The sequence below is a fragment of the Budorcas taxicolor genome, chromosome 18, assembly GCF_023091745.1.
Source record: "Budorcas taxicolor isolate Tak-1 chromosome 18, Takin1.1, whole genome shotgun sequence".
Lineage (NCBI taxonomy): Eukaryota > Metazoa > Chordata > Mammalia > Artiodactyla > Bovidae > Budorcas > Budorcas taxicolor.
The window spans coordinates 36,918,349-36,943,963 of NC_068927.1; the positions used below are offsets into that span (position 1 = coordinate 36,918,349).

The following is a 25,615-nucleotide window of genomic DNA, read 5'->3' on the forward strand; positions in this document are numbered from 1 at the left end:
TAAAAATACTATTTTAAAAGGGGGTAAAAACCACTTTATTGAGACTTCTATTAACATTTTCTGATCTCTACCCCCAATTGGGTTGATTGTAAAGTAGATAATTCTAATCCTATAGAATCGTTAATGGTAACATTTTTTTTTCTTTAATCTACTTGCTTTGCAGGATATATCAATACTTAAATTCAGTCAAAATAGCATTTAAAACGGACAAAAAAACTGTTACTCTGTAGTTGGCCCCAAACTAATTTCACCGATTCTCAAGTTAACTACTTCCAACTCCGCGGTGATGGAGGTCAAATTCAACACATCTGAGTGCCTGAATTATTTTAACGGCAGTTTAAAAAAATATAGATTTCTTAATTACATTTAGACCGATCCTTTGCGAAGTTCCAGAGACACTTCCAGAAACCTCTTAAAATGCACTACGTCCCCAACCTCGCACTATAATGCGCCCTCCACGTCAACCAGGATCTTGGAACTTTCCCCATACTACCCACCGTGCCTGCCCAAACCTAGGGTCGAGACACCTGGAGATACAGAGACACTCCCTCCGGGAAATGAGAACTACCCAGTACTTAAGACGTTGATTGGCAGGACAGGCTTGGAGCGCAACCAACCGCGTAGCCGGCTCTCCCGAGCCCGCCTCCGCCCCGCCCCGTGGGTAGCTGGGATTTGTTTTGGCGTCAAGCGCGCGCTATGATGACGCCACGACGCTGACGCCTGAGGATGGCGGCGGCGGCGGTGGCCGTGGCTATACCCGCGGCCCGGAGAGGGTCGGCACAGTCGCTCAGACGCCGAAGAGCCCGCCGCCCGCGCGAGGTGAGGCGGCCCAGCTCAGGGCGACGGCCCCATGGGCGGGAGGGGCTGACGAGCTGCAGCTCCGGTCGCTTTCTGGAGCACTGGGCCCATTCCTGCCCAGCCCGGAGCCCTCGGCCCATGCTCGAAGTCCTCGGCCCATGCCCGAAGTCCTCGGCCCATGCCCGAAGTCCTCGGCCCATGCCCGAAGTCCTCGGCCCATGCAGGTTGCGCCGGGGCCTACGGGACTGCGGAGCAGGCCAGGCTATGGCTGCTTGGGGTCCCCAGTGTCCACGGCTTAACTGGCTTTGAACATGCTGCTCTGTTGAGTAGCCTGTCTCAGGGCCAGGTGGACGTGGTCAGCTGACCTGCCTGCTGGCCAACCAGTCGGTGTTGGTCAGGGTGAACTAACCTCGTTGTCCTCACTGCCTTCTCGTGTCTGGCACCTACTCCACACCTCCTCCTTTGCGACTGAACGCCAGGGCTTGGGGACAGTTGATCGCTTCCTTATTCAGGCTGGGGAAGAGCACACCCAAGTCGAGCCGGGTCGCCTGCTTTGCAAACCAGTTATCCCTCTGCTTTTATAAGGGAAATCCTGCTCCCCACGTTCACGCCCTCTCCTTGAAGCTGTGAAGTGCTAATTCCCACTTGAAAATCTGAATAAGTCCTTTCATTGCCTAAAACTGGCTTCTTGGTACCTACAGGATAAAGACCAAGCCTAAAGCAAGGCGTTCAGGTCTCTTCATAATCTGGTAGAGGCATAACCCCGAGGTCAACACCTGGGCCCTTCTGTCTCCTGTTTACAGTTTGGTGTTGGAAGTATGTGAATGTGCCCTTAACTTCATGTTTTAATACACTTTTGCCTTAGATATGCAGTTTTTTCACTTTGCAGTTCTCTTCTTTCCCCCCACCAGTATGGAGATTTTACGTCTGTCCCTTGAAATCCACCTTAGATTTAATTTCCTTGGAAAAGCCTCCCTTCACACGTAACTGTTGACTCCTCTGTACTTCAGTTCGTGTGACTACTTTTGGAGTTTATTGTGTTGTGTCATCTGATGGTTGGCCTGGGGACTGTGTCTTCTGCCTGCATCTCAGTGTCTGACTCTGCTGGCATAGGAGCTAACTTGGCTGTGATAGGTTGCTGATTTAAGAATGCATACAAATTCAGCTATGCCCCTGAGCACATATCAGGAGCCACAACCTGTGATGACCACAGCAAATGTGTATGTCCTGTTTGCACATGCACATTTATGCATGTGGTAGATGGTGTAGCCTTGGCAGCCTTGGTCTGAAGTCTCCTGGGGTGGTTTTTCACAATACAAATTCAAGAGTTTCATTCTCTGAGATTTTTATTTAGGGTATCTGGAATCTGGTAGGAATCTGTATTTTAAAAAAACCAAAAACTCTCCATGTGGGACTTCCCTGGTGGTCCAGTGGCTAACTAACTAAGACTTTGCTCACAATACAGGGGGCCCGGTTTGATCCCTGGTCAGGGATTCCTACATGCCACAACTAAGAGTTCGCATGTTTCAGCTGAGAGTTCAAATTCTGTAACTAAAGATCCTGCATGCTGCAACGAAGATTGAAGATCCTGTGTGCCTCAACTAAGACTCTGTCGGCATAGCCGAAAAATATCTCAAAAAGCCAAAACCTCCTTAGATGACTTTACTGTTCTCCTTGGTTGAAGATCTTTGTCATCACACCAGGAAACGGTTGCATCTTTGTCCAGTGGGAAGGGCTAGCTGTGCCTTGTGGCACACGCAACTGTTGCAGTCTCATTGTATCTTGGAGATGCAGGAAGATTTGGTGGTTAGAAGTATGGGCTTTGGGGTAAGAAAAAACTAGGTTCAGTTCTTGACTTTGATGATATCTTGAGGTTCTTTGAGTCCTAGTTTGCTCATCCCATCATAGGAGTGATCACACCTACTTTATGTGGTTGGAGAGAGGAGTGAGAGTGCATATAAGACGCTTGCTCAGTCATGGCTGACTCTTTGCGACCCCTTGGACTGTAGCCTGCAAGACTCCTCTGTCCACAGTATTTCCCAGGCAAGAATACTGGAGAGTGGTTTGCCATTCCCTTCTCCAGGGGATCTTTCCAACCCAGGGATTGAACCCCGGTCTCCTGCACTGCAGGCATATTCTTTACCAGCTGAGCCACCGGGGAAGCCCTTATATAAGATGCTTAGCACACTTGGAACTCAGGAAATGAAAGACACTGTCATTACTAATGGCTATTCTTCCCAGAGTTCATCCCTTATCAAAAGAGGATCTCATCTTAGTAAGCCTGTTTGCTCTTCAGATAGAGAATTGTGTAGGGAGCTACCTTATGTTATGAATTTTCTTGAGATAATTTCTAGTCATCCGGGAAAGCTTTGGCAAAACTGTGCCTCTACTGAGGGCAGTTTCAGTTGGCTGTTCCCCTAGAAGACATTTGGATTGCTGACTCATTGGAGGGCGGGCTTGCTAACTCAGTACATTGTCCAGGTCTAATTGCAGTTCCTAATAAGTTATATAAATGAGCTAAAGAAAGTGCAGCTTTCAGGAAACCTGTTTGCTTCTTACACTGACCTGAAGCTGCGCCTCACTTGGAATGGAATACTCTGAAGATACTGCTACTGCTACTGCTAAGTCGCTTCAGTCGTGTCCGACTCTGTGTGATCCCATAGACGGCGGCCCACCAGGCTCCCCCATCCCTGGGATTCTCCAGGCAAGAACACTGGAGTGGGTTGCCATTTCCTTCTCCAATGCATGAAAGTGAAAGTGAAGTCACCCAGTCGTGTCCGACTAGTAGCGACCCCATGGACTGCAGCCTACCAGGCTCCTCTGTCCATGGGATTTTCCAGGCAAGAGTACTGGAGTGGGGTGCCATTGCCTTCTCTGCTGAAGATACTAGTGTCTGTGAAATTTGAATTAATACATACTAGGATTCCCTGTCACTCACAAGTTCATAGTTAAACGAGTGAGACTTCGGTTTAGGCTTTTATTTTACTTAATAAATGTGAGCACTTTATGTGGGCAGCTTTGATCTTCAGTGCTTCCTAAGTGTGTGATATGAATTGGCTGTAGTTGTGCCTAAGTATTGACCCTTAAGCTTTTAGACAGCTGAGAATAGCTCCATTGACCCGAAGCGCACAGAGAAGTATTTGAGAAGTATAGCGCTGAAAGAAAGGAAACAATTCTGCTTGTTGAGAGCTGGAGAGAGATTTATTTATTTGAACTTTCTTTTCTTCCAAGAATCTTACTCAGTGAGTATTAAGCCAATTTGTGTTGGCTTGGTCATCACTGATCTAATTCTTGGTACAGCCCTCTGTTGCCATGGCATCCCATGTGATGCTAAAGTAGAAAAATGTGCTGTTTTCATTTGTTGGAGGAAAATGATCACAAAGGGCCCCCTTCTAGTTTGCTGGCCTGGAAGTGGCCTAGCAGGGTATCATAAGAGGAGTAAATCAGGGGACTCTTGATGTGGAACCATCTGTGTTATAAGCTCCTTGAGAGCAGAGGTTATAACTGCCTTCTTTTTGTCCGTCACAGCCCCTGGCAGAGCTGGCCCTGAGCAGGAGCTCAGGAAATAATTGTGGGTTGAACTTTGGTATTTTGGAAGGAGACCCCCAGGTACATTGCCAGAGGCTGTATTTCTGATGATGGGATGGGCAGTTGGTGGGATGTCTCAGATGCAGTTGTGGGTCAGGATAAATGAGGACATGACAAACTTTAAAATTTTTCATCTCAGCCCTAAAGCAGAAGTCTCTGCTCACTAATTATTACCATGTAGAGCAGTGGTGCATAGGTGAAGTTTGATAAGCAATGGGGTCCTGAGTTAACTGTATTCCAAAAAGAAGGCGTAACTATTCTTATTATGAAACTGTTAAAAGTTAAAGCATTATGGAAGTGAATAATGAACTGTGTCTTTAGATGCAAACACTAGTCATTTTTAAAAAATAATTTGTTGTGTATTTGGTGTATATTCCTCCAGTTTTTTTCTTATGCATTGCCAATCTATACATTAGTACAGTATGTTGTCTTTTCATTTTTCATTTCCTTCATGGTTTCCTTTGCTGGGCAAAAGCTTTTAAGTTTGATTAGGTCCAATTTGCTTATTTTTGCTTTTATTTCTGTTGCCTTGGGAAACTGATCTAAGAAAACATTGGTACAGTTTATATCAGAAAATGTATTGCCTATGTTCTCTTTTAGGAATTTTATGGTGTTTTGTCTCATATTTAAGTCTTTGAGCCATTCTGAGTTTATTTTTGTGTATGATGTGAGAGTCAGGGGTTTTTTATCTAAAGTTATAGACTCTTGCCTGCTATCCTTACTTGCCTCCTGATGGTTAGAAGTGCTGTGTTCAGTTCAGTTCAGTTGCTCAGTCGTATCCGACTCTTTGAAACCCCAAGGACTGCAGCATGCCAGGCCTCCGCATCCATCACCAACTTTCAGAGCTTGCTCAGACTCATGTCCAGTGAGTCAGTGATGCCATCCAACCATCTCATCCTCTGTCGTCGCCTTCTCCACCTGCCTTCAGTCTTTCTCAGCATCAGGGTCTTTTCTAATGAGTCAATTCTTCACATCGGGGGGCAAAGTATTGGAGTTTCAGCTTCAGTATCAGTTATTCCAACGAATATTCAGTACTGATCTCCTTCAGAATGGACTGGTTTGATCTCCTTGCAATCCAGGGGACTCTCAAGAGTCTTCTCCAAAACCACAGTTCAGAAGCATCAATTCTTCGGCACTCAGCTTTCTTTATAGTCCAACTCTCACATCCATACATGACTACTGGAAAAACCATAGCCTTGACTAGACAGACCTTTGTTGGCAAAGTAGTGTCTCTGCTTTTGAATATGCTGTCTAGGTTGGTCATAACTTTTCTTCCAAGGAGTAAGCGTCTTTTAATTTCATGGCTGCAGTCACCATCTGCAGTGATTTTGGAGCTCCCCAAAATAAAGTCTGATGCTGTTTCCACCGTTTCCCATCTATTTCCCATGAAGTGATGGGACCAGCTGCCATGACCTTAGTTTTCTGAATATTGAGCTTTAAGCAGTTCCTTATTTCTGGGATTCCTGAGAGATAACTGCCTACTTCATTCTGATACCCTTTCAAAACACGAGAGCAGAATATAGAGATCTTTGCAGGCAAGAGGTTGCGAAGCTTTGCCATGGAGAACAATCTTACAGGGTGTTACTGAAGAGGGCTGGGTGCCTAGGGGCACTGGCCTGGGAGACATCCGCAGACTCCTGTGGCCAGGAAAACTTTCAGGATCCATCCTTGTCTCCTGCTGCGAGGCCCCTGAGCTCCCCACAGATGGGTCTGGCAGCTTATGGACAAACTGCTTTGGAGTTCAGATAACAATCCGTAAGACCCAAACAGACCCAAGAGCATCAGCTTCCTCTGTTGAGGACATTTATACAGACGCCCAGAAATGGTGGCTCTGGTCTAACCGCCAGTGTGGCCTTTTCCTGCCACTTGAAAATTTCTGAGGTTCTGGGATTGTTGCCCTGCAGCCAAAAGAAATCTGAGAACCAGACCACCTTTTGCTCAGTGTTAACAAACACTGGCTGCCCTGAGTTCACCACTTTGTTGGGAGCCAGAGGGTTCTAGAAATCTGAGAAGTGTCCTCTTCCCTCAAGAGGCTGACAAGTCTGGTGATCTTGGCTTGTTACATCTAGATCTAAACATAATCTAGAGCATAGCAGTGAGCAGCATGATCCAGGTCATGCCTGGAATGGAGGTTTCAGAAGACACGCCCCTCAGAAAAGATCCATGGTAAAGGTTCTTTGATTCATGAGCTGAGTGGTATGAGGAGGGATCACAGCCTTGACTTGGTGAGTCGGAGCTTGGCTGGGCCCCAGGCACTACTGGAGTCTTTATGGTTTGGCAAAAGGAGCTCTGGATGGAGAACCAGACTTTGGTTTGGTGTCGGCCGTCACTCTCTGCGTGGCTTCGGTAAATTTCTGCCTTTCTGGCCTGTCGCATCTGTAAGTGAGGACAGTAGTGCTGAGTGCGCACGCCTGCTACTCACACTTACATTCTGTGAGCAGTCCTTTGACTCCAGCTCAGAGCTTCCCTTATGGCTCAGCTGGTAGAGAATCTGCCTGCAATGCCTACCTGGGTTTGGTCCCCAGGTTGGGAAGATACCCTGGAGAAGGGAAAGTCTGCCCACTCCAGCATTCTGGGGTCACAAAGAGTCAGACACGACTGAGCGACTTTCACTTTTCACTTTCAGAGTTGAAAGTGTGAAAACCGACTCTACAAACATCGGTGTCTTGAGATGGAATAGTGACTTGTGAGAGCTGGTATAGTGTGCCCTTCCTGGGAGGTCACTTCCTGAGACTTTGTTCATTCACCGCCACCCTGGTCACTCTGCTGGGAACACATACATGAGAGCTAAGGACAGGAAAACTCTGCCCTGCTTCGCAGCGGGAATTTTGCGAGCCTCTTCTCTTGTGTTTGCCTTTTCACCTAACCACTGTGGAAAGAGAATTTAGCAGGTACGATTGAAGTGTGGAGCAGCTGTGATGATCTGGAGATCATCAGCAGTCCCCCTTCTCAGAATTGGCACCCTCTTTCCTCCACTCTCAGTGTGTGGTTGGGAAGGTGGAGTACCAGCATCAGCCTATTTTTGAAACGTTTCCAACTGGAACAAATGTGAGAGAAATGACATCCCAGAAAGGGAGAAGGAAAGTCAGAGAGGGATTATCCTTGACTGTGTTACTGCTGACTTGAGATCCCTGCTTAGCCTAATTTAAAGTGAAAAGTCAGGCCTTTTCTTTTGTAAACCTTAGTTTTTCTCATCAGGACCAGACTAGGTATGCACATTTAAACCGTAAGAGCCAGTGGGAATATCTGGAGACAGTTATTTATTTTCTGGCTCTAGGGTTCTGCCTCCCCATTGGGAAGAAGTGACACTTGAGGAGCTGTGCTGGGGTCACCCGTGCAGTTTTTCTTCTCTCTGAAGGGTGGTAGGTGTTGCTCAGCATGTGGTCTTAGGGATCTGGGCCTGTGTTCTGCCTCAGGAATCCTGGCCCAAGAGCTGTTTTGTTTTTTTTTCCCTGAGCTGTCGCCCTTTACTGCATTCAGTCATGTATTTTCTCTAAAGAAGGAGATGAGTCTGCAGAATTCCAAAGTCCACAGTTTTTGTTGTGTTTGCCGCACCTTACAACTTCCCCCCACCAGGGATTGAACCCAAGCCCCCTGCAGTGGGAGTGCAGAGTCCCAATCATTGAACCACCAAGGAAGCCCCAAAGTCCAAAGTCCTAATCCTTGGCCTCTGAAAAAGAACTTGGTTTATAAATGCCTTTGTTTAAACCGTGATTTCCGAAGCTCCTATATGGGATCTCCTGGGCATTGGAATGAGAAAAGCCTTGTGATGGTTGAGGACTCTTTTCTTCTTCTGTGAGGAATGATAATAAGTCTCATTCTGAGAGTCTTATTGACACACTGATTAAGACCTGAGCACTTAATCTTTGGTCTTTGTATCTGATGGGCTGATTGGTAATCAAGGTCTTGAGTATGTTTCCGAGATAAGCTTGTTTTGGGGGAAACTTGGCGGCATTGATCAGTCAGCACCATCTTGGACTCAGATCCCCCTCAGAGTCTCTGTGTGGGTGCTCTGTGGCCCTCGTGGTGCCCCAGCAAAGCCTCCCTGGGTCTCTCTCTGCCACCTTTCCTGAGATCTTTGGTGGGCTTTGAATGGGGCTGCAGATGGGGGTTGGTGTTGCCCCTGGGCAGTCAGTCACAGAGTCTCTGAACCTGACCAGCTCTTTTCAACCATTAGATTCTACATCCAGTCACCCCACTTCAAAACATCCGGAAGTGAACCATTCCCACTGCTTCCCAAGCCTGTCCTTACTGCTGCACTTCTCACCTTCTGCCCAGGATCCTGAGCGACAGACTGGAGTGCCGTCCTTGTCTCCCTTTGACTCCTGTGTCCAGCCTCCAGTCCCTGTCAGTTCTCCTGCTGACCGCTCTCCGTTCCATCCCACGGTCTGGGCTGCTATCGTCCTTGCTGGCCCTTTCAGTCTACCTTGACCCTCCCCCAGTTCAGCTTTATATTTCTTTGGAAACACAGAATCACCTCTCCTTGTAAACCCTTTTGTAGCTTCCTGTCACCTCCCAGGAAGGTCCTGGCTCCTCACTGTGACTTGAGCTGCTCTCCACAACCTAGTTCCCGCTGGCCTTCTAACACTTCAGTCCCCAGTCCTGTCTTCAGTCCTGTCTTCACACCACCACACTGTCCCTTCCCAGGCACAGGGCGCCGCTCTGGACCTTTGGGCTTTGAGTGTGTTATTCTCTCGGCCGGAAACAACACGTCCACCTTTCCTCACCTGACTCATTCTCATTTCAAATCCAGCATGGGGGTCACCCCTCCACGAAGCTTCCCCCAACCCCAGTGTCATTCTACATATGTCCCCTGTTGTTTCTCAAGCCTAGAACTTACAACGAAAGTTTTGTTGAAATTCCCAGTTTTGATGTTTTGCCCTTCGTTTAGACTATGAGTTTATTGACCATGCTTTGCCAGGTATTTGCCAAGTGTTAACATACTTTGGGCTATGTTAAACTATAACCTGCATTGGACGTCTTATTCACTCTTGTATCCCTAGTAGATGTTCAGTAAACGCTTGGTCTGAGTTGATCATTTTATCCCCAGTTCTGTATGTCCTCATGAACAGAACATTCTCAGCTTTTTTCTTTCACCCATGAGGCCCTCATGTAAGTTTTGAGAAGGGAAACTTGGATAGAAGCACCCTCTAGAAAGTGGTACTTTGGCACTTCAGCTTCTCCCAGGGCCCCACTAGCCACATGGTGTTAATAGTTGGAACATTTTTGTCTAGGAAACAAATGGGGAAGACTCCTGGATCCTCTTCCCACAGAAGCAAAGTGCACCGATCCACAGCTTCAGTCTCATCTGTATGAAGTTGTTAGTGTCCTTTCTGAGCTCAAGGTCTCTGCTTCTTAAATGAAGCACAGGCTAGTTTGGTGGCCCCCTGGTGGCAGCATGCTAAGGCTTGTGGTCCCTGTTTCACTGGGATTGATTTTATCCAGTGCTGGGACTTGTGTGGCATTTTAGCCACACAAGGAACAAAGTGTTCAACTACTTGGGTGAAGATGGTTCATTAGCAAAGTAGTAGGCGCAATCCAGGGCAGAGTGAAGGTAGGGCAGAGACCCAGGGCAGGGGGTGGTGGTTTGTTGTAGTGGGGTGGGGATCAATGCCTACAGAGGGCTTGGGGGGCCAGGAAAGTATCCATGAGGGAGGAAGCCTTGGGGAAAAGCAGCTTTCCTCGCCCTAGTGGGTGATAAGTGTCGGTGAACAGGCCTCCAACATGCCACACCCTTGTTTCAGAAAAGATGAGTCAGAGTAATAAGAGGAATGATTTTAACCTTTAAAAAACACAGGACTTCAGCTGTGATAAGGGACCCAGGGAGAGTAGTGGGGAGGGTGGAGGCAGAGACAGCTGAGCCTGGTGTGTGTTCCTGCCCCTCTTTGAAGTTGAAGAGCAGCTTGAAAAGCAGACCCAGGGAGAGATCCATCAAGACCATGGAACTCACACCCAGTCTTTCATCAAGGTCCTCCATGGCATCTGGTCTCTGAGCACTCAGGGGCCAAAGCCATCCTCCTTTCCAGGGAACCATGTTAGGGTCATGTCATCAGGCTAGGTTTATCCAGAGATGGAGGGGGAGGGAGTCAGGAGGATGGCTGGGGTCCTTTCAAAAGTGTCCCTGCTCTGCTGAGTTGTCCTTTCTTCCATGTGTGTAGGTGTAGACGGGGCACTGCCTGCAGAGCAGGTCCTGCCAGCCTCGCTAGAGAGGATGCCCCCGTGTCCGTGATGGGCTGTGGGACAAGCAAGGTCCTTCCCGAGCCGCCCAAGGATGTCCAGCTGGATCTGGTCAAGAAGGTGGAGCCCTTCAGTGGCACTAAGAGTGATGTGTACAAGCACTTCATCACAGAGGTGGACAGCGTTGGCCCTCTCAAAGGTGGGTTCCCAGCAGCCGGTCAGGGTACAAACCCCAGCCCTGGTGACCCCCCCACCGGCCACACAGAGCCTCCCTCAGAACCACCACGCAGGGCCAGGGTAGCTAAGTACAGGGCCAAGTTTGACCCCCGTGTGACGGCCAAATACGACATCAAAGCTCTGATCGGCCGAGGCAGCTTCAGCCGAGTGGTACGAGTGGAGCATCGGGCCACCCGGCAGCCCTACGCCATTAAGATGATCGAGACCAAGTACCGGGAGGGGCGGGAGGTGTGTGAGTCGGAGCTGCGCGTGCTGCGCCGGGTGCGCCACGCCAACATCATCCAGCTGGTGGAAGTGTTTGAGACTCAGGAGCGCGTGTACATGGTGATGGAGCTGGCCACTGGCGGAGAGCTCTTCGACCGCATCATTGCCAAGGGCTCTTTCACTGAGCGCGACGCCACTCGGGTGCTACAGATGGTATTGGATGGCGTCCGGTACCTGCACGCGCTAGGCATCACACACCGAGACCTCAAGCCAGAGAATCTGCTCTACTACCACCCTGGCACCGACTCCAAGATCATCATCACCGACTTCGGCCTGGCCAGTGCCCGCAAGAAGGGTGACGACTGCCTGATGAAGACTACCTGTGGCACACCTGAGTACATTGCCCCTGAGGTCTTGGTCCGCAAGCCCTACACCAACTCTGTCGACATGTGGGCACTGGGCGTCATTGCCTACATCCTGCTCAGTGGCACCATGCCTTTCGAGGATGACAACCGCACCCGGCTGTACCGGCAGATCCTCCGGGGCAAGTACAGTTATTCGGGGGAGGTGAGTCTTCCCCATCTCAGGGATGTTGGGGAGGGCACTGAGTGGGTGGGGGTTCCTATCAGGCAGCTGTTGATCAGGGTGGACTTGCTCTCAGGACCATGTTCGCGGGGCCAGGCAGATGACGTAAAAATAATGAAGTGAGACTAGTAGGGTATCTTAGTTTGGATTCCCCCAAAAGTGAGCCCTGAGACAAGGACTTGGGAGCAGATAGTTTAATTGGGATGCGATTTCAGTAAGCGCAGGGTAAGAAGCGTGAGGCAGAAAGGGAGAAACACCGTGATGGGTACAAGGAGGAGTGGACAGCTGCTGTGGCCCAGGAAACTCAGCTCCACTGGGGGCCCTGCGAATAATGATGCGGAACATGCTCAGAATCGTCCCACCGAAGGGCAGGAAAGAGGGTGGGTTGAGACTTCTTTGTTGAGGCTTTAAATCCCTGGCACTTCCAGGCTGTTCTGCATGTCAGCTAGTGGTGGAGAAAGTCCTCAGGCGAAGGAAGCAGAGAGGTTCAGGCGCTGGCAGTGGGAAGCTGTCAGCTGAGAGCACTGCCGCTGCAGGCGAGCCCAGAGGTGGGCCGAGAGACCGTGGAGCAGGGCGTTCCCCGCATCTGCTCCAGCAGCCTCGAGTGAGCCACTGACCATGCCTTCTCTAATGGAACAGCTGCTTCTCATCTCAGCCCAATTTTGCCACAGAACAGGGAGGACTCCATGCACCCAGACAGTCCAATTTTTAAAAGAGAAGCCAGAAAATCTGATCTTAAAATGTTGAAGTATAATTTAAGCAGTACCTTGTGCTTAACCCAGCAGATGGTTACCTCCCAGCCTAAGTCAGCCGGGCGGCCTTCAGTCTTGTGTCTTTGGATCCACCGATAATCCTAATGCCTGACAAGATCTGTTAGGTTTTAGCACTGCTGGAAGCCGAAGGGAGTGCTGAAAGAGTAAGAACTAGTTGGTCCTCAGGCAGGGTGCTGACCGGGTAGGAGACAAGGCTCACCCCAGGAAATGTCAAGCACGGCAAGTTGGATAGAATGGTGCGCTTGGGGAGGCTATGAAGAGAAGTATGTGGGGTGACTTTTATGTGGGAGGTGAGGTAAGCTTTGCTGATGACAGGATTCTGCCAAGGCAGGGGGGGAGCCTGCAGAGGGCTCCCCACGGTGTTCCTCCCAGGCCTGTACTGCTGTTCTTGCCTCCCAGACAGCCCAGAGAGAGCAGAAGGGGCTCTGGGACTAGCCCCTTTCTGCAACCCAGCTTTCCTCCCATGAATGTTCCTCCCTAGCCTCAACCGGTTGGCCCAGAGCAGCATTTCCTGCAGGAGTCTCCCTGAAGCCTCTTGAAGGCAAAGAGCCCTCAGTGCTTGAGATCCTATGCCATCATCTTCCCTGACAGCTTCAGGCCATAGTCATGGTCAGTCAGCGACTTCCCTCCTGTGGGCCTGGGGGCAGGCCTTCCCTGGGGGGGTTCCCCAGGTCATATTTCAGGGTGATGTGAAGAAGGGAGGGGAAACTGTCTTCTTCAACTCTGTGCTGACCACAGATGAAGGAGAAACAGTGACATTTTCTAGCTCTTCCCTAAAGTTTTTCACGTTTTCTTTCTTGTTGCAAATGGATTCAATAGAACAAACACCCACTGGCTGGGAAGCCCCAGCTATGATGGGGTGGTCACAGCAGACACCGCCCTGGTCACCCTCTGGGCCAGGTTTCATCACAGGTCAGAAGACCCGGAATCTACCTCACAGTGGCAGTGTTGTGCCAGGACCCTGCCTGGCTTGCCCTTGGAGCTCCATGTGGTGTAGCAAAGTTACGGAGGAAGGAGGTTTCCCAGGAGTTGCCAGCAAAGGAGAGACTTTCCAAAAGTCTGTAGGTTTGCCCAAGAGTTCCTGATTCTGGCAATTGTTGATCAGGCAGTTTATCTAATGGGAGCTTGCAGAGTCTTGCTAACTGGCTATTGATTACCTGAGGATGAGAGAATGACAAATGAATGGGGTGGGGATTGTGGGCACAGTCTGGGTCTCAAGTCTCTGCTTTCTGCTCCCCTGCAGTCACGTGGCTTAAGTTGGGCTCCCAGTGTGAAGGGGGAACTACCCAGTCATTGGCCCCCCTACTCTTCATCTGAAGCTGAAAACAGCTCCCAGTTCCAGAGGCAAATCCCTGGGCAGCCCTGGTGGCCCCTCTCTGTTCCCAGGAGCTTGGCTGACCCCAGGGCCAGGTTCCACCACCATGTGCAGAGAGCTCTGGGCTGGGAGGAGTTTGTCCGGGATGTTCACTAGGAAAGCAGGCCTTATCATTAGATCAGGCTCTGAGCTGGAGACCAGGCATCTTTCTGTCCTTGTCCCAATGGACAAGAATGTCCATGCCTACCCATCAGTGCACTGGGGAAGACACAGAGAGACAGGAAGTCCTGTTCCCCACCCCCAGGAAACTTGAGATTGCCCGGGAGAAAGGACGAGGAATAGGAAGTGAGCACAGAATGGACCCTTGTTGGCAGGCATGTTCCAGCACAGGCCTGGCGGTCTGGAACATGGGCCGTGGGGCTCCCATCAGGTGGTAGAACTGTTCCCCCTTCTTAGCATTGGGCCCTGCCTCCATCCTCAGTAGCCACCTATCTTCTACTGTGTGATGGTCATTCACCCTTATGAAGGCATTCTGAATAAGAAGGTGTTTCTGAGTCAGAAAGACAGACAGTCTTACAGGGGGGTTTCCATCTAGCTTTTTGTACAAGTAAAGGCCTGCCCACTTTGAGCCCAGTGAGTCTGGGAGGTATGCATCTCTCTTCTGACAGTAAGTCCTGTGGCACTTGGTGCCTTTCTAAGCAGCATCCTGCCCCCTTATAGTGGTTTCTCATGTGTACCGGCCCTCTCTGGTGTGCTCCTTTCTGTCCCTGAGCCCTCTGTCAGACTCAGTGGTTTCTGTGGACCTGAATAAAGGACATCCTTCAGCAGGTGGGCTTTGAGAAGGTGGAAGCTCAGGGAAGGGGATGTTGCTGACTGTGCTCCAGAATAAACAGGAGATGATTGGGAGCAATAGAGCAGAGGTTGACGAGGTTGACGAGGCTGGGCCGGGCCTGTGTGTGTTGCTGGGAGCTCTGTAGTGCCAGGGATTCTTTGGAGATTCCAAGCATTAGGTAGGAGGGTGGCGTCTGGGTTCTCCATAGCAGGGAAATGCATCGGGAAGTGCTACAGGAGACTCACAGAGGAAGACCCACTGGGGGCTGGTGGAATAATCCCTGTTTGGAATGAGGGATCCTGGTGTCCTGGGGATGTTTGGGGCAGATCAGGGATTCCTGAGCGTGGGCCCCACGTGGTACACATGAGCCGTAGTTAGGGAAGAGGAGTTGTGGGGCAGAACCCTCCCATAGAATTGCAGGAGGAGCATCATCTTATGAGGCGTATCTAGAAGGGACCTCCAGCTGCCGTCTTACCTGGGGAGTGTGTCCAGCCCTGCTTTGACAGCCCTGTCTGGGGCCCAGCAGTGGAAGGAGGCACACAAGTGGGGCCTCCTTCATATCTGCCCCTCGATGCTGACACTGTGGATGCTCCAGCCCCCAGCCGTGGTCCCATACTCCCCTCCATCCAGGTCTGAGACATTTGCTCCTTTCACTCCTCACACTAGGCTTTTGCTCAGGACTTTCCCTCTGTTCCCAGTGTCAACCTAAGAAGTTTGACCAGCTCTCAGTTATTCATTTCAAAGATTGCTTCCATTAAAAATAGCGCCAACCCTTGCCATCGTGTAGCCTGCTGAGTACCAGGCACAGGGCTGAGGATGCTACACCCAGCACATCTAATCTTTACAATAATCTTGCCAGTGGGTATAATCCCCTTGTTTTACAGATTAGTAAACTGAGGCTAGTGAGGAAGTAGCTTGTCCAGGGCCTCACAGAGGGTGGCAGGACTGGGATTTGAATCTAGGCCCTCTTGGCTTCAGAGTTCTTGGCCTTCCTAGACCCATAGTCTGCTTTCCCCAGCACGCGTGCGTTAGCATGTTGCTGGAGTTTTCGTTTCTGCCCTCTCCCAGGCCATCATCTGTGGACATCTCTTCCCTCCCAGGCCTGTAGGTTTCTGAGGACAGCATGTGTTTCAGCACATATATTCACAGTGCTTTCTCCAGCTTCTCTCGAGGGCAGCACCAGTGGTTGTCAGTGATGCCCTGGGCAAGGACCCAAACGTGACTGTCAGGCAGACGAGGTCACACCCGCTACCTGGAATGTTCTTTTCTGGGGCTGGACCCCAGGAAGAAGTGGGGCACCTCTTGGAGATACAGTTAGGGGGTTGTTGGCCAAACCTGCCCAGAAACAAATGCAGGAATCTTGGGAGAACAGAGAGTTCTGGGAAGGCTGTGGCAGGTGATTTTGAGGGGAGAACTCTGAATTTTTGTCCAGTGTCTGGAGGTACTGGAGTGGAGAGGGCCAAGCTGGGGTCATGTTGGAAGTGATAGGGAGACATGTTGGCCAAATATGAGGAAGGCCTGTGTGAGTCTGAGAGCAGGTTGAAGACACAGTCACCTTGAAGGAGCTTCCTCTCATAGGAGGCCCCAGGAGATCTGGCGCAGCTGCTGCCAAAGGAGTGACGCAGAAGGTGAATCACCATCTGTAGGCCATACTAGAGGGCTGTTGTGGTCCCACCAACTTGGAGATGCTGTGATTCACTTGACATGAAATGTAACATTGTGGGCCTAATGTCATTACTTTTGTCAAGAGTTCTATTCCTAGAGGCAGGATGGATGAAGAGGTTCTTGTGGGACTGATGACAGAGTTAGGCCATCAGCAGCTTTGCTGTCTGCCACATTTAGCAGCTTTTAATTGTCACCCTCCTCTGCTTGGGCAGTCTGTGAGCTGTGGGCGGGCCCAGGTGACAGCACCAGGAACAGGTGGGCTTGGGCAAAGCTCCTCCCGGAACCTTGCTTAGGAGAGTGAGTGCTGCCAGGCAGGGGCCTGAACCCCGATGGGAGAGGAAGCCCGCCTGCCACTCCCCGGGGCATTGTGTTTGTGAGGGGCTGGCTCTCCAGGGGGCCGTCTCTGGGCTGCAGGCTGACCATCCATCCATTTGGGCCAAGAGACACTTGCTCAGGGCCGGCGAGTTGCACCCTGTGGTTGTTCTGAGAGCCCTGCAGTAGGGTGAGTGCCTGGAGCCAGAGTGGACGTTTACGAGACCATCCCAGCTTGCCGCCGCATCTCATAGTAACTGAGACACGTGCCATTCTCCCCTCGGATGTCAAAGATAAAATGAGGTGTGGAGCGTGTGGTGTGTCCTGGTGCTCTCCAGACGAAGCGGGCCAGAGCCTGTGGGGCTGCTCGTGCAGCCTGCTTCAGGTGCTCCGACAGGGAGCTGCCAGGGGAGCAGGGTAGGGCCTTGCCTGGGAGCTGTAGGGAGGGCGGCCAGGGGCCATGGGACTGGAGATTTGACGTTACAGGCAGCAGAGCAGAATGCAAGGAGGCAGGTGGCGGATTTCTAGGCTTGTGCTTGGATTCTACTAGATGCCTTTAATTGCCTTGTGTTCCCGCTGTCCATGTGGGTAGGGGCTCATGTGTGCCGCTGGGCCACCACTGGCCCCGTGGAGCCCTGCTGTCTTCTCTGCTGCTGTTGCCTTGGTTACACACTCACCTCCTGTGCTGGCAGAAGCAAATGCCCATCTCCCCACATTGTTGCACTAAGCCAGTTTAGCCAAAATACTCTACCCACCTACAGCACCTTGTTACCCCAAGGTCCTTTCATCACTGCTGTTTCCCACCCCCTGCCAAGGTCTCGTCAACAAAGGGGTTTATCATGGGTTGTGTTTGGAGCAGCTTCTGGTGCTGCATCCATCCCCTCCCTCTCCTGCTCTTCCCATTGTCTGTCTCTGCTGCAGAGCTCTGCTGTTTCACAGGCCCTGTTGTTTCTAGGCCCTTGAGTTTCTCTGGGAGCTGCTGGGGCGGTTGCTCCCACATTCTGACCTCTTTAAATCTGCTGTGACCTCCCACACTCATCCCCCAGCCACCCCCACCGAGGTGCTTAATGATGACCTGATCCAACCACCCTGCACGGCCGCACCTCTCCAAGCTCTCCTTCTTCAGAGGTTCCTGTCTTCCAGTGTGAGGATGACACCCAGACCTGAGCTTTGCTCCAGGGGGTCCCTGAGTCACCTCATCTCTTCACTCCTGCCTGCGCACGCAGACCAAGTGCCTGCCCTCTGCTGAATCATTTGCACCCAGGGTTGCAGAGACACAGGCCTCTGGGGACAGAGGCCATGGTACGGATGACATGCTGACAGCCACCAGGATTCAAACTCCCTCAGAAATTGTTAGAATGGTAGGAAGTTTTACAAAAAACAAATGCCAGGGGGGCCTTGGAAATCACTTCACTTCAGCAGTGGAGATAGAGGAGGCCATTATGCAGCTGGCTCTGAAATCCAGAACCTTTTCGGGGCTGTTCCAGGAACTGGTAAAAGCAGACATCACTTGGCCACTGACACAGGTTGTCAACATCCTCGATTCCAAGGCCAGCACGCAGCACCCTTCCTCACTCTTGACTTGCGCCCTGTCGCCCCCCTGTCGCTGTCCTCACACTGCGGACTCTGAGCAGGGACACATGGGGGCGCAGATTTCATGTCGTTACTCATCTCAAGTTTAGAACACAGCTTTGGTAACCTTTAAGTTATCACGCCTTTTCTCATTTTATTTTTATCTTCGAGATTCTCTGCCTCTTTTAAAAACTCTTATTATCGTCCTTCTTTTTCTCCTGTCAGACTCCTTCCCTCAACATCTTTCTCTGCTGCTCAGGTCCCCCTACCCACATTCCACCCCAGCGTGGTGAGTTCTCTCTAGCTGGAAGTCCAGACACCAGGGTGTGAGTGTCTTGCTCAGAGGAGGAGGTGCAGGCTCTATTGCCACACAGTGTCTAATTCTGCCGATTTTTTCAAAAGACTTTTCCTCATGGCCCACATCAAAGTGTGCTCTTCTTGTCATATTAACAGTTCCACTCTCCTGAGAAAGCCTGAAGCTCCACTTCCCAGAATTCCCTCTGTGCCCTTTTGCCTGCTCTCATTCAGGCTCGCATCACTCCAGGAAGGGGACCTCTGAGGCCGGCAGTGCTGGAGCTGAAAACACGTCTTGAGACAAAGCTGAGGGAAGAATTGAGTCATGGCAGCGAAGCCCAGGCTTCTCCCTTCTTCCCCCAACAGCTGTTTGCTGGGCCTTCGTCCTCTGCCAGGGAACCTTACCCAGAGTCGTCATGGGCTGGAAAAGAACCTGTGGAGGTCAGAACATCAACGCAGCTTAAGTGTCAGAACAAAGGCTCTGCTTCTGTTCCTCACATGCAGCCGAATGGGAAAAAAAGATGTGGAGCCATCTTCTTAGAACCCAGGCTTCAAAAACACTTAGCATTCATTCAGTTCCTCCATTTTAAAAGTGAGGAGGCTGTGATTTCTCCATGGTGAGCAGACAAGTTGGACCTAGGATGCAGGTCACGGGCATTCCAGCCCATCACTTAAGTCTGTCACCCAGATGCCATCCCAAAGAGACACTGGACCTCTTTCTCCCCTTGCTTGAGAGTGGTCAGACCCACTTACCGGAGGGAATCTCGGGTGAGCCCCGTGAGCTGGGCCTGCTGCCAGAAGGAAGCATCTTCCTCCTCCCTTTGCAGCCAAGAGGTTTGTCTGGTTTGTCCTTGCTCTCATGCTTTAGCCCTTGGACTTAGCTACTTGGTTGTAGTTCCGGTAACATCCTTGCTGGGCCCTTGTGATGGTAGAGCTGGAGCGAGTGAGTGAGACTGGGGCGGGAGGAAGTGCAGCCTCTGAGCCGGAGTGGAAGCCCTTTCTGGTCTGGTGCCCCCTCCAAAGGGAGAGTCAGATTCTGCTGCTGAGCGTCACCAGGAGGGAGCGGTTCTGCAGAAGCAGGGCCGTGAAGAGGGGTGAAGTTGCTAAGAGGGTGCTCATGTGTGAGGTCCTCTCTCCACCCTGTTGGTTTCTGTGCTGTTACAGTATCGGGAATTGCAGGGACTTGGGGGGTTGGAGTGTAAGGAGGAGGGTGGCTGGCTGGCTGGTCAGGAACAGGGCAGAGGTGATGCCCTTCTTCCTACAGCCTCTCCTTGTCGTCCTCGCGGCCGGGTCCCTCGCCTGCACAGCTCATGAGAGTCTGGACAGAAGCATGGGGGCTGTCACCTGGAGAACTGCAGCTGTCCTCTGGCCCCACAGCAGAGGGAGCCTGGAGCGACTGGTGCCGAGGCAGGCTGACACTGTGACGTTCCCTTCCATGCCTCTGCCGGCCCAGAAATGGGTGGAAGCTTCTGGGAGACTGGCCAGTGGTACTTGGGGCCTATCCCTTCTGCCACCCACCTGAGGCCCGTATGTGTCCTTGATCTGGCCCCAAGTATACTGAGGCAAGAGTTCCATCCCTTACCCACAGCCAGCAGTTAGAGCTGTGGAAACTAGAGGGCAGGACAGGTTGCCCTTTTTCTGTTTCTCGTTTTGACTGCACCATGCAGCCATACAGGATTTTAGTTCCCTGACCAGGGATCAGACCCGCACCCCTTTCTGCTGGACTGCCAAGGAATTCCCATCTCGTTCCTTTTCTTTATCCTCACTTGGCTGCATGTGAGGAACAGAATGCTACCTGGCTGGTCAGTCAGATGCTGCCAGACATGCTCATGTGGCTGCAGAGGCCCGAGCATGTTGGGGAGGCAAGTGGGTTGGTCTGCAGGTGTTGATCACTTTCTTAGGAGGTGCTGAGTTTGACTTGGCTAGAAGCGTGGCCAGGTGTGAATGTGGGAAGCCTTTCCTTTCCTTTGTGAGCCCTGTTGGACGCTTCAGTGGGACTCCAAGGGGTCACTCTTCTGGAGGTCGGCATAAGCCCCTGCCCCGCTGTCAGGGGGGCTGGCTTGGGGACCACCTTTCTGTATTGGGCCTGTTTGGCTTCCCACTGCAAAGTCCCTCTGTGTGAGGGTTAGGCTGGGTGCCACTGCACAATCTGGCTCTCAGGACGGGATAGCGCGAGTCACATTGCCTTAAGGGACCCATCTGGCTCAGCTGCTCACAGCTCTTCAAAGATTGGGGGCGGGGGGCACTGCCAGCAAGGGTGTGCTGGCCCTCAGACTAATGAGCTCATCGGCATTCCTCACAGTGCTGTCCGAACACAGTAATTGGAGAGGCGAGCGCCTGGGGGGAGGAGGAGGGGCCGATCAATTGGGCTCACTTGGGTGCTAACGGCAACAAGCAGCAGGAGGTGATGCCTGGTGTGAGTTGTGTCACTTTGGAGATGAAGATGCTTAAGCCCCCAGTACGGGTCTGGGGAGAGGCGCCTCTGAGACCGCCCTGGCCTGGTCCGGAGCTGCAGGGGGCCTTGGTTTGCCAGGGTGTGGATCTGAAGTGGGGGTGCCTCCCATCCGTCCATGTTCAGGCTCCTGACTTGTTTGTTCTGTCATTTGGGGAGGAGCTGCCTCTCTTCTGGCTTGACTGGACCAAGGGCCAGGGGCAGAGTCCATGCCCCAGCCCTGTTTGGCCAGCCTACGCTGCAGCCCTGTCTTGGAGCTGTCCCACCAGCAGGCCAGGCTGAGTGGCAGCGTGCTCCCCAGTGATTTTTCCTTTTCTTGGAGACCATAAAAGGGCAGCACAAGCCCAGGTATTCCCATGACCCAGCCGTTCCAGCTCCGGGTTTGCTTTGTCCATCTGTGCTGCTCTATGCCTTCATTTTTCTCGCTCTCACATGAGTGACGGGGGTGCAGATGGTCTGGGGTCTAGTTTGGCTGGCCCCTCACAGTAGTTGCTTGTGTTCAGGTGGCAGCAGCACGCCCCAGGCTTTCTGGCACTGTGAGCCTGGAGCTGCGTGGCAGCTGTCCAGTCCAGTCCCCCTGCATGTCGGCCTCAGTATCGGAGCCCCGAGCTACACAGGCCCGCCTGCAGGGAAACTGGACCAGGCTGCCGGTGTGGGCGGGCTGTTGCTCCCTGCTCTCCCTCACTGCTCTTAGCACAGGACTTAGGGTCCCTAACTGCCCGCCTCCTGGAGGCCAGTAGCTCCCCAGGAATCACTGGGAGCTGGCCCATTGGTGAGGGGGACCCTGGTAGGTAGCTGTTTAGAAACCTGGGCTTTCAGTCACTTTCTTCCAGTTTGGCTCAGTAGAAGTTGATTTGAGGTTTGCTTTCCAAAGGGCAAGTAATGATAACAACTCCATGTTGTCCCATCCTGTCTTCAGGACTCCAGATGGGTCTTTTCTTTGTCTCCTACCCCTCCCCACCCACTGCTCCCCTGCCCCCTATCAGTACATCAGCATCAGTGGGGAAGGGCTTGGGGAAGAGTTGGAGCTCAAAGAAGCCAGAAGCAGGGTGGTGATGGTGTGTGAGAGTTTCTGCTGGGTGGACATGCAGCCACCCCAAGTGTGGGCTCTCAGACTTTCCTGAGTCCCTTGGTGTGTGTGTTCAGGGGTTCCTTAAGGTGAAGAGCACCATGGGGTAGACCAGGCAGACCACCCTCTCACCTCGCAGAAAGGAGGGTGATGGTCTCCCTGACCTCCCAATCAATCTTCCAGCCTCCCGTCTGGAACAGGCTCAGCAAAAGTCCAAGCCACCTACCCTTTGGAGAGTGTCAGACCCCGTGCCAGAGTGCTCCCAAGAGAGGCAGGGACTCAGAGCAGTGCTGCATGCACCCTCCTTCAGCAGAGTAACTTGAGGGCCTGGGCCTCTGAGCCCCATGTCCTAGAAGCAGCTGCAGGAGAGAGTACCCATCAGGTGCCATGCATGGGTTGTTTACTCACTGAGTCTCTCTCTGCTGAGTGCCTCCTTTATACCCAGCAATAGGCACTGATGACTAACTAGTCTAATGAGCATGGTCTAATGAGCACAGTAAACTTGAAATTGTTGGAATAATTGTTTAGACTTGGGGCTAAGAGGGAGTATGAGCAAATGTCTTTTAACCTGAGAACTGGGGATTCAGCCAGCTGAAGGGTTGTGCAGGCTGAGACCTGGAGACAGACAGCTGCTTGGTGTGTGGCTGTGATGAGGCAGCCACACACCATGAAGGTGCGTGTAGCTGAGCAGGCTTTGTGCTGAGGAAAGAATACACTAAGATGAGGCTGGTACAGGACACTGCCAGGAGTGCTGTGTGACTTAGGGAAGTCATGCAGACATGAGAAGTACCCCTGAGAAGGGTCCCAGTCCTTGCTGGGCTCCTGCGATCCCGCTGCCCTCCCATCAGGTGAAGAAATCTAGTTGCCTTGAATTTTTCCCTCTTCTCTCCATGGCTGAGAGGCTGAGGCTGACGCAGAGAATGCGGTGGTCATTTTGGCCACTCTTTCAGTTGGAGAGAGGACAGGCCCTCTCTGTAAGGACTAAGAAGTGGCCTGGAATGGGGTGTCTGGGGATGTGAGCTTAAGTGCAGCTTAAGATGTGGTGGAAGATTTGGTCATTCTCATTAGATCCCCCTGAGTTGCACTGTCCTAGGGTAGGATGGGTGGTCTTGACTGGGGCTACCTCCTTGAAATAGGCTTTGAGTCCAGGGCACCTTAGAAGTTTGTTCCTTGGGGAGGGGTGGGTCCTTCTCCTGTCACATTCCATGTCACCTGGAGAGTAGCCTCTGCTCAGCACTGGGTGGGAAGGGGAGGCTCAGAATGATCTACATGGGAGGAGCGGGGCATTGCCTCTCTGGGGGGCAAGCGCAGGGCTGCTGGACAGGTCTAGAGTGCTATGTGGGTGACATCTTCATCCTGGGGAGGGCAGTGATTAGTGTGCTCACTCTAATGCTTGTCCTTGGCCTCTAGCCCTGGCCCAGTGTGTCCAACCTGGCCAAGGACTTCATTGACCGCCTACTGACGGTGGACCCTGGCGCCCGTATGACTGCACTGCAGGCCCTGAGGCATCCATGGGTGGTGAGCATGGCAGCCTCTTCGTCTATGAAGAATCTTCACCGCTCCATCTCCCAGAACCTCCTCAAACGTGCCTCCTCACGCTGCCAGAGCACTAAATCTGCCCAGTCCACGCGGTCCAGCCGTTCAACACGCTCCAACAAGTCCCGCCGAGTGCGGGAGCGAGAGCTGCGGGAGCTCAACCTGCGCTACCAGCAGCAGTACAACGGCTGAGCTGCCAGCAGGATGCAGACATGGCGGGCCCCAGCCGGGGCACACACTGCTGGGCCCAGCGGCCTCTCTAGAGATAGACCTGCATGGTCCAGGGTAGGTGAATGGCCTCAGCCCCTTCTCTGTGCCTGCAGCGCCCCCATGTTCACTCTGGGCCTCAACCTGGTGCGACAGCAAAGGGAGTCCTGGGCCCTATGAGCCCCGAACCTGATTTGGCACAGATGCTCCTCTTGGTGGACAAGTGCTCTGGTATATATTGGGGGAAGGGCGGGACTTGGCCTTCAGTCTCACCTCTTTCTTGGCTCTCCCCCAGACCAAAGGGGCATGCACTGCCAGCTAGAGGGTATCCTGTGGTCTCAGGACTCTTTGGGACAGTTACTTCTGGAACTCCGCTTTCCTCTACCAAGCCTTCCTCCCTAACCCCCTGCCCGCATGTTTCATGGCATCCTGACCCTCATGATTATGCTCTAGTGAGAGGCCCAGGTAGGCCCATACCTTGTGCCTTGGCTGGACTTTCAGCCCCTGGCTAAGTCTAAACAGTCTTCCACCTCCCAGCCCAAATCTGTCTTCCTTCCCGGTGTCCCCAGGGACCCCTCCTGGCCCTAGAACTTGCCAGGATCTCTCGTGGGAAGGCCGTGGAGTGGCCCTTGGCCCTCTGGACTGTGTGGCTGCGTTGGTAGCAGGCTTGCTCCAGGCTCCAGCCTCTGGCCGTGAGGGTTCTCGCCACCAGTCCACCATCCTCAGTGCCTTCTTTGCAGAGCCTCCTATCACCTCACTCTCTCCCTTGGATGCCCGTTCTTTCTGTTCCCCAGGTGCCTCCTTCCCAACTGTGGGGGGTTAAAAGGAGCCCCACTGCTGCTACCTGGGGGATGGGGCACCTGGGTCAAAGCAAAGGACGGGGGCTTCTGAGGGAGAGCCCCATTCGGATTCCAGCATCAGCCCTGGTTCCAACCTTGGTGCTGCCGGTTGTTGCCTCACTTCAGGCGCTGCTCTTCCCTCCTCTGCAGCTGCACAAAGGCGCCATCTAGTGTCGGGCACTCTTGTGGACAGCCTAGGAATGCCCACTGTGCTCTCCTTTTATCCTCCAAGAGGAAGTGGGAAGGAAGGAAGGTCCTGGGACTGCTCAACTGTCTCCCTTTCTGCTGAGCTTCTGTTGCAGCTCCCCCCTGGAACTTAGCCATACTGTGTGACCTGCCTCTGAACCCTGAATGCGTGGGGGCACTGCCCTCCTTACGGTGGCCTTGCTTGGTCCACCCTGTCCCTGCTTCTTTTCACAGCATTACCTTTCCATTCTGGGCCCCACTGAATCTCCGTCTGGAGGATGCCCCACGAGAGGTGGGTGAAATTGGATGACTGCTTTCCCAGAGGTCTGAGCAAGACCATCCCCTGTCAGTCTTGTGCCTCCCCTCCACCACAGACGGGGGCTGGAGCCCAAGCCCTCTCCCTCCACAGCTGCTCTCTGCAGGTGGGGAGGAGCCAGGGCCCAGCTTTAGCTTTAGCTGGACTGCGGGTCCCCTGCCAGCGGGGAGGGTTTGGTTCTCAGTTCCTCATAGTGGGTTCCCTTGGGCCAGGCCCTCAACTTTTTTGCATGTGCCACCTTCAGTGGGAACCACGCCCAAAGAGACCACTCTGGGCCACATCACCTGTGCCTTGTACACCCGCTCCTCTGTCTCCAGTGCTCCTTGCACAAGGCAGTGGCAAGCCCAAGTCCCCTGTCCTCAGAATTCCCCCCACTTCCCCGGGTGCCTCTGGGGATTTATTTCCCCTTGGCCAGGATGCACCTGGTCCTGAGAGGAGGACCGAGGAAGTTTGGAGACTTGGGCCTTTGTGACGCCATGGACTGTGGATGGAGAATGTGCAGTTATTTATTTTGTGTACTCAGTCTGTAAAGGTATCCTCTGTACTCAATAAACAGGCTGCCTTCCCCAGGGAAAGCTGCCGCTTCATTCTGACAGCCCGGCCTCCTTGCTGGGGACCAAGGGGTTGCCCAGGAGGTGGGGATGGGGAGCTCAGCCCA

At 52.4% G+C, this 25,615-nt stretch overlaps 1 protein-coding gene across 1 annotated transcript; it reads left to right on the forward strand.

The window, feature by feature from the left end:
• Window positions 1-708: 708 nt before the first annotated feature.
• Window positions 709-25,550, forward strand: PSKH1 (protein serine kinase H1). The gene is made up of 3 exons (XM_052656172.1): window positions 709-819; window positions 10,545-11,571; window positions 23,284-25,550. Exons 2-3 carry the CDS (start codon window positions 10,615-10,617, stop codon window positions 23,599-23,601), a joined length of 1,275 nt encoding a protein of 424 aa, XP_052512132.1. The 5' UTR covers window positions 709-819; window positions 10,545-10,614; the 3' UTR covers window positions 23,602-25,550.
• The last annotated feature ends 65 nt before the right edge of the window (window positions 25,551-25,615 follow it).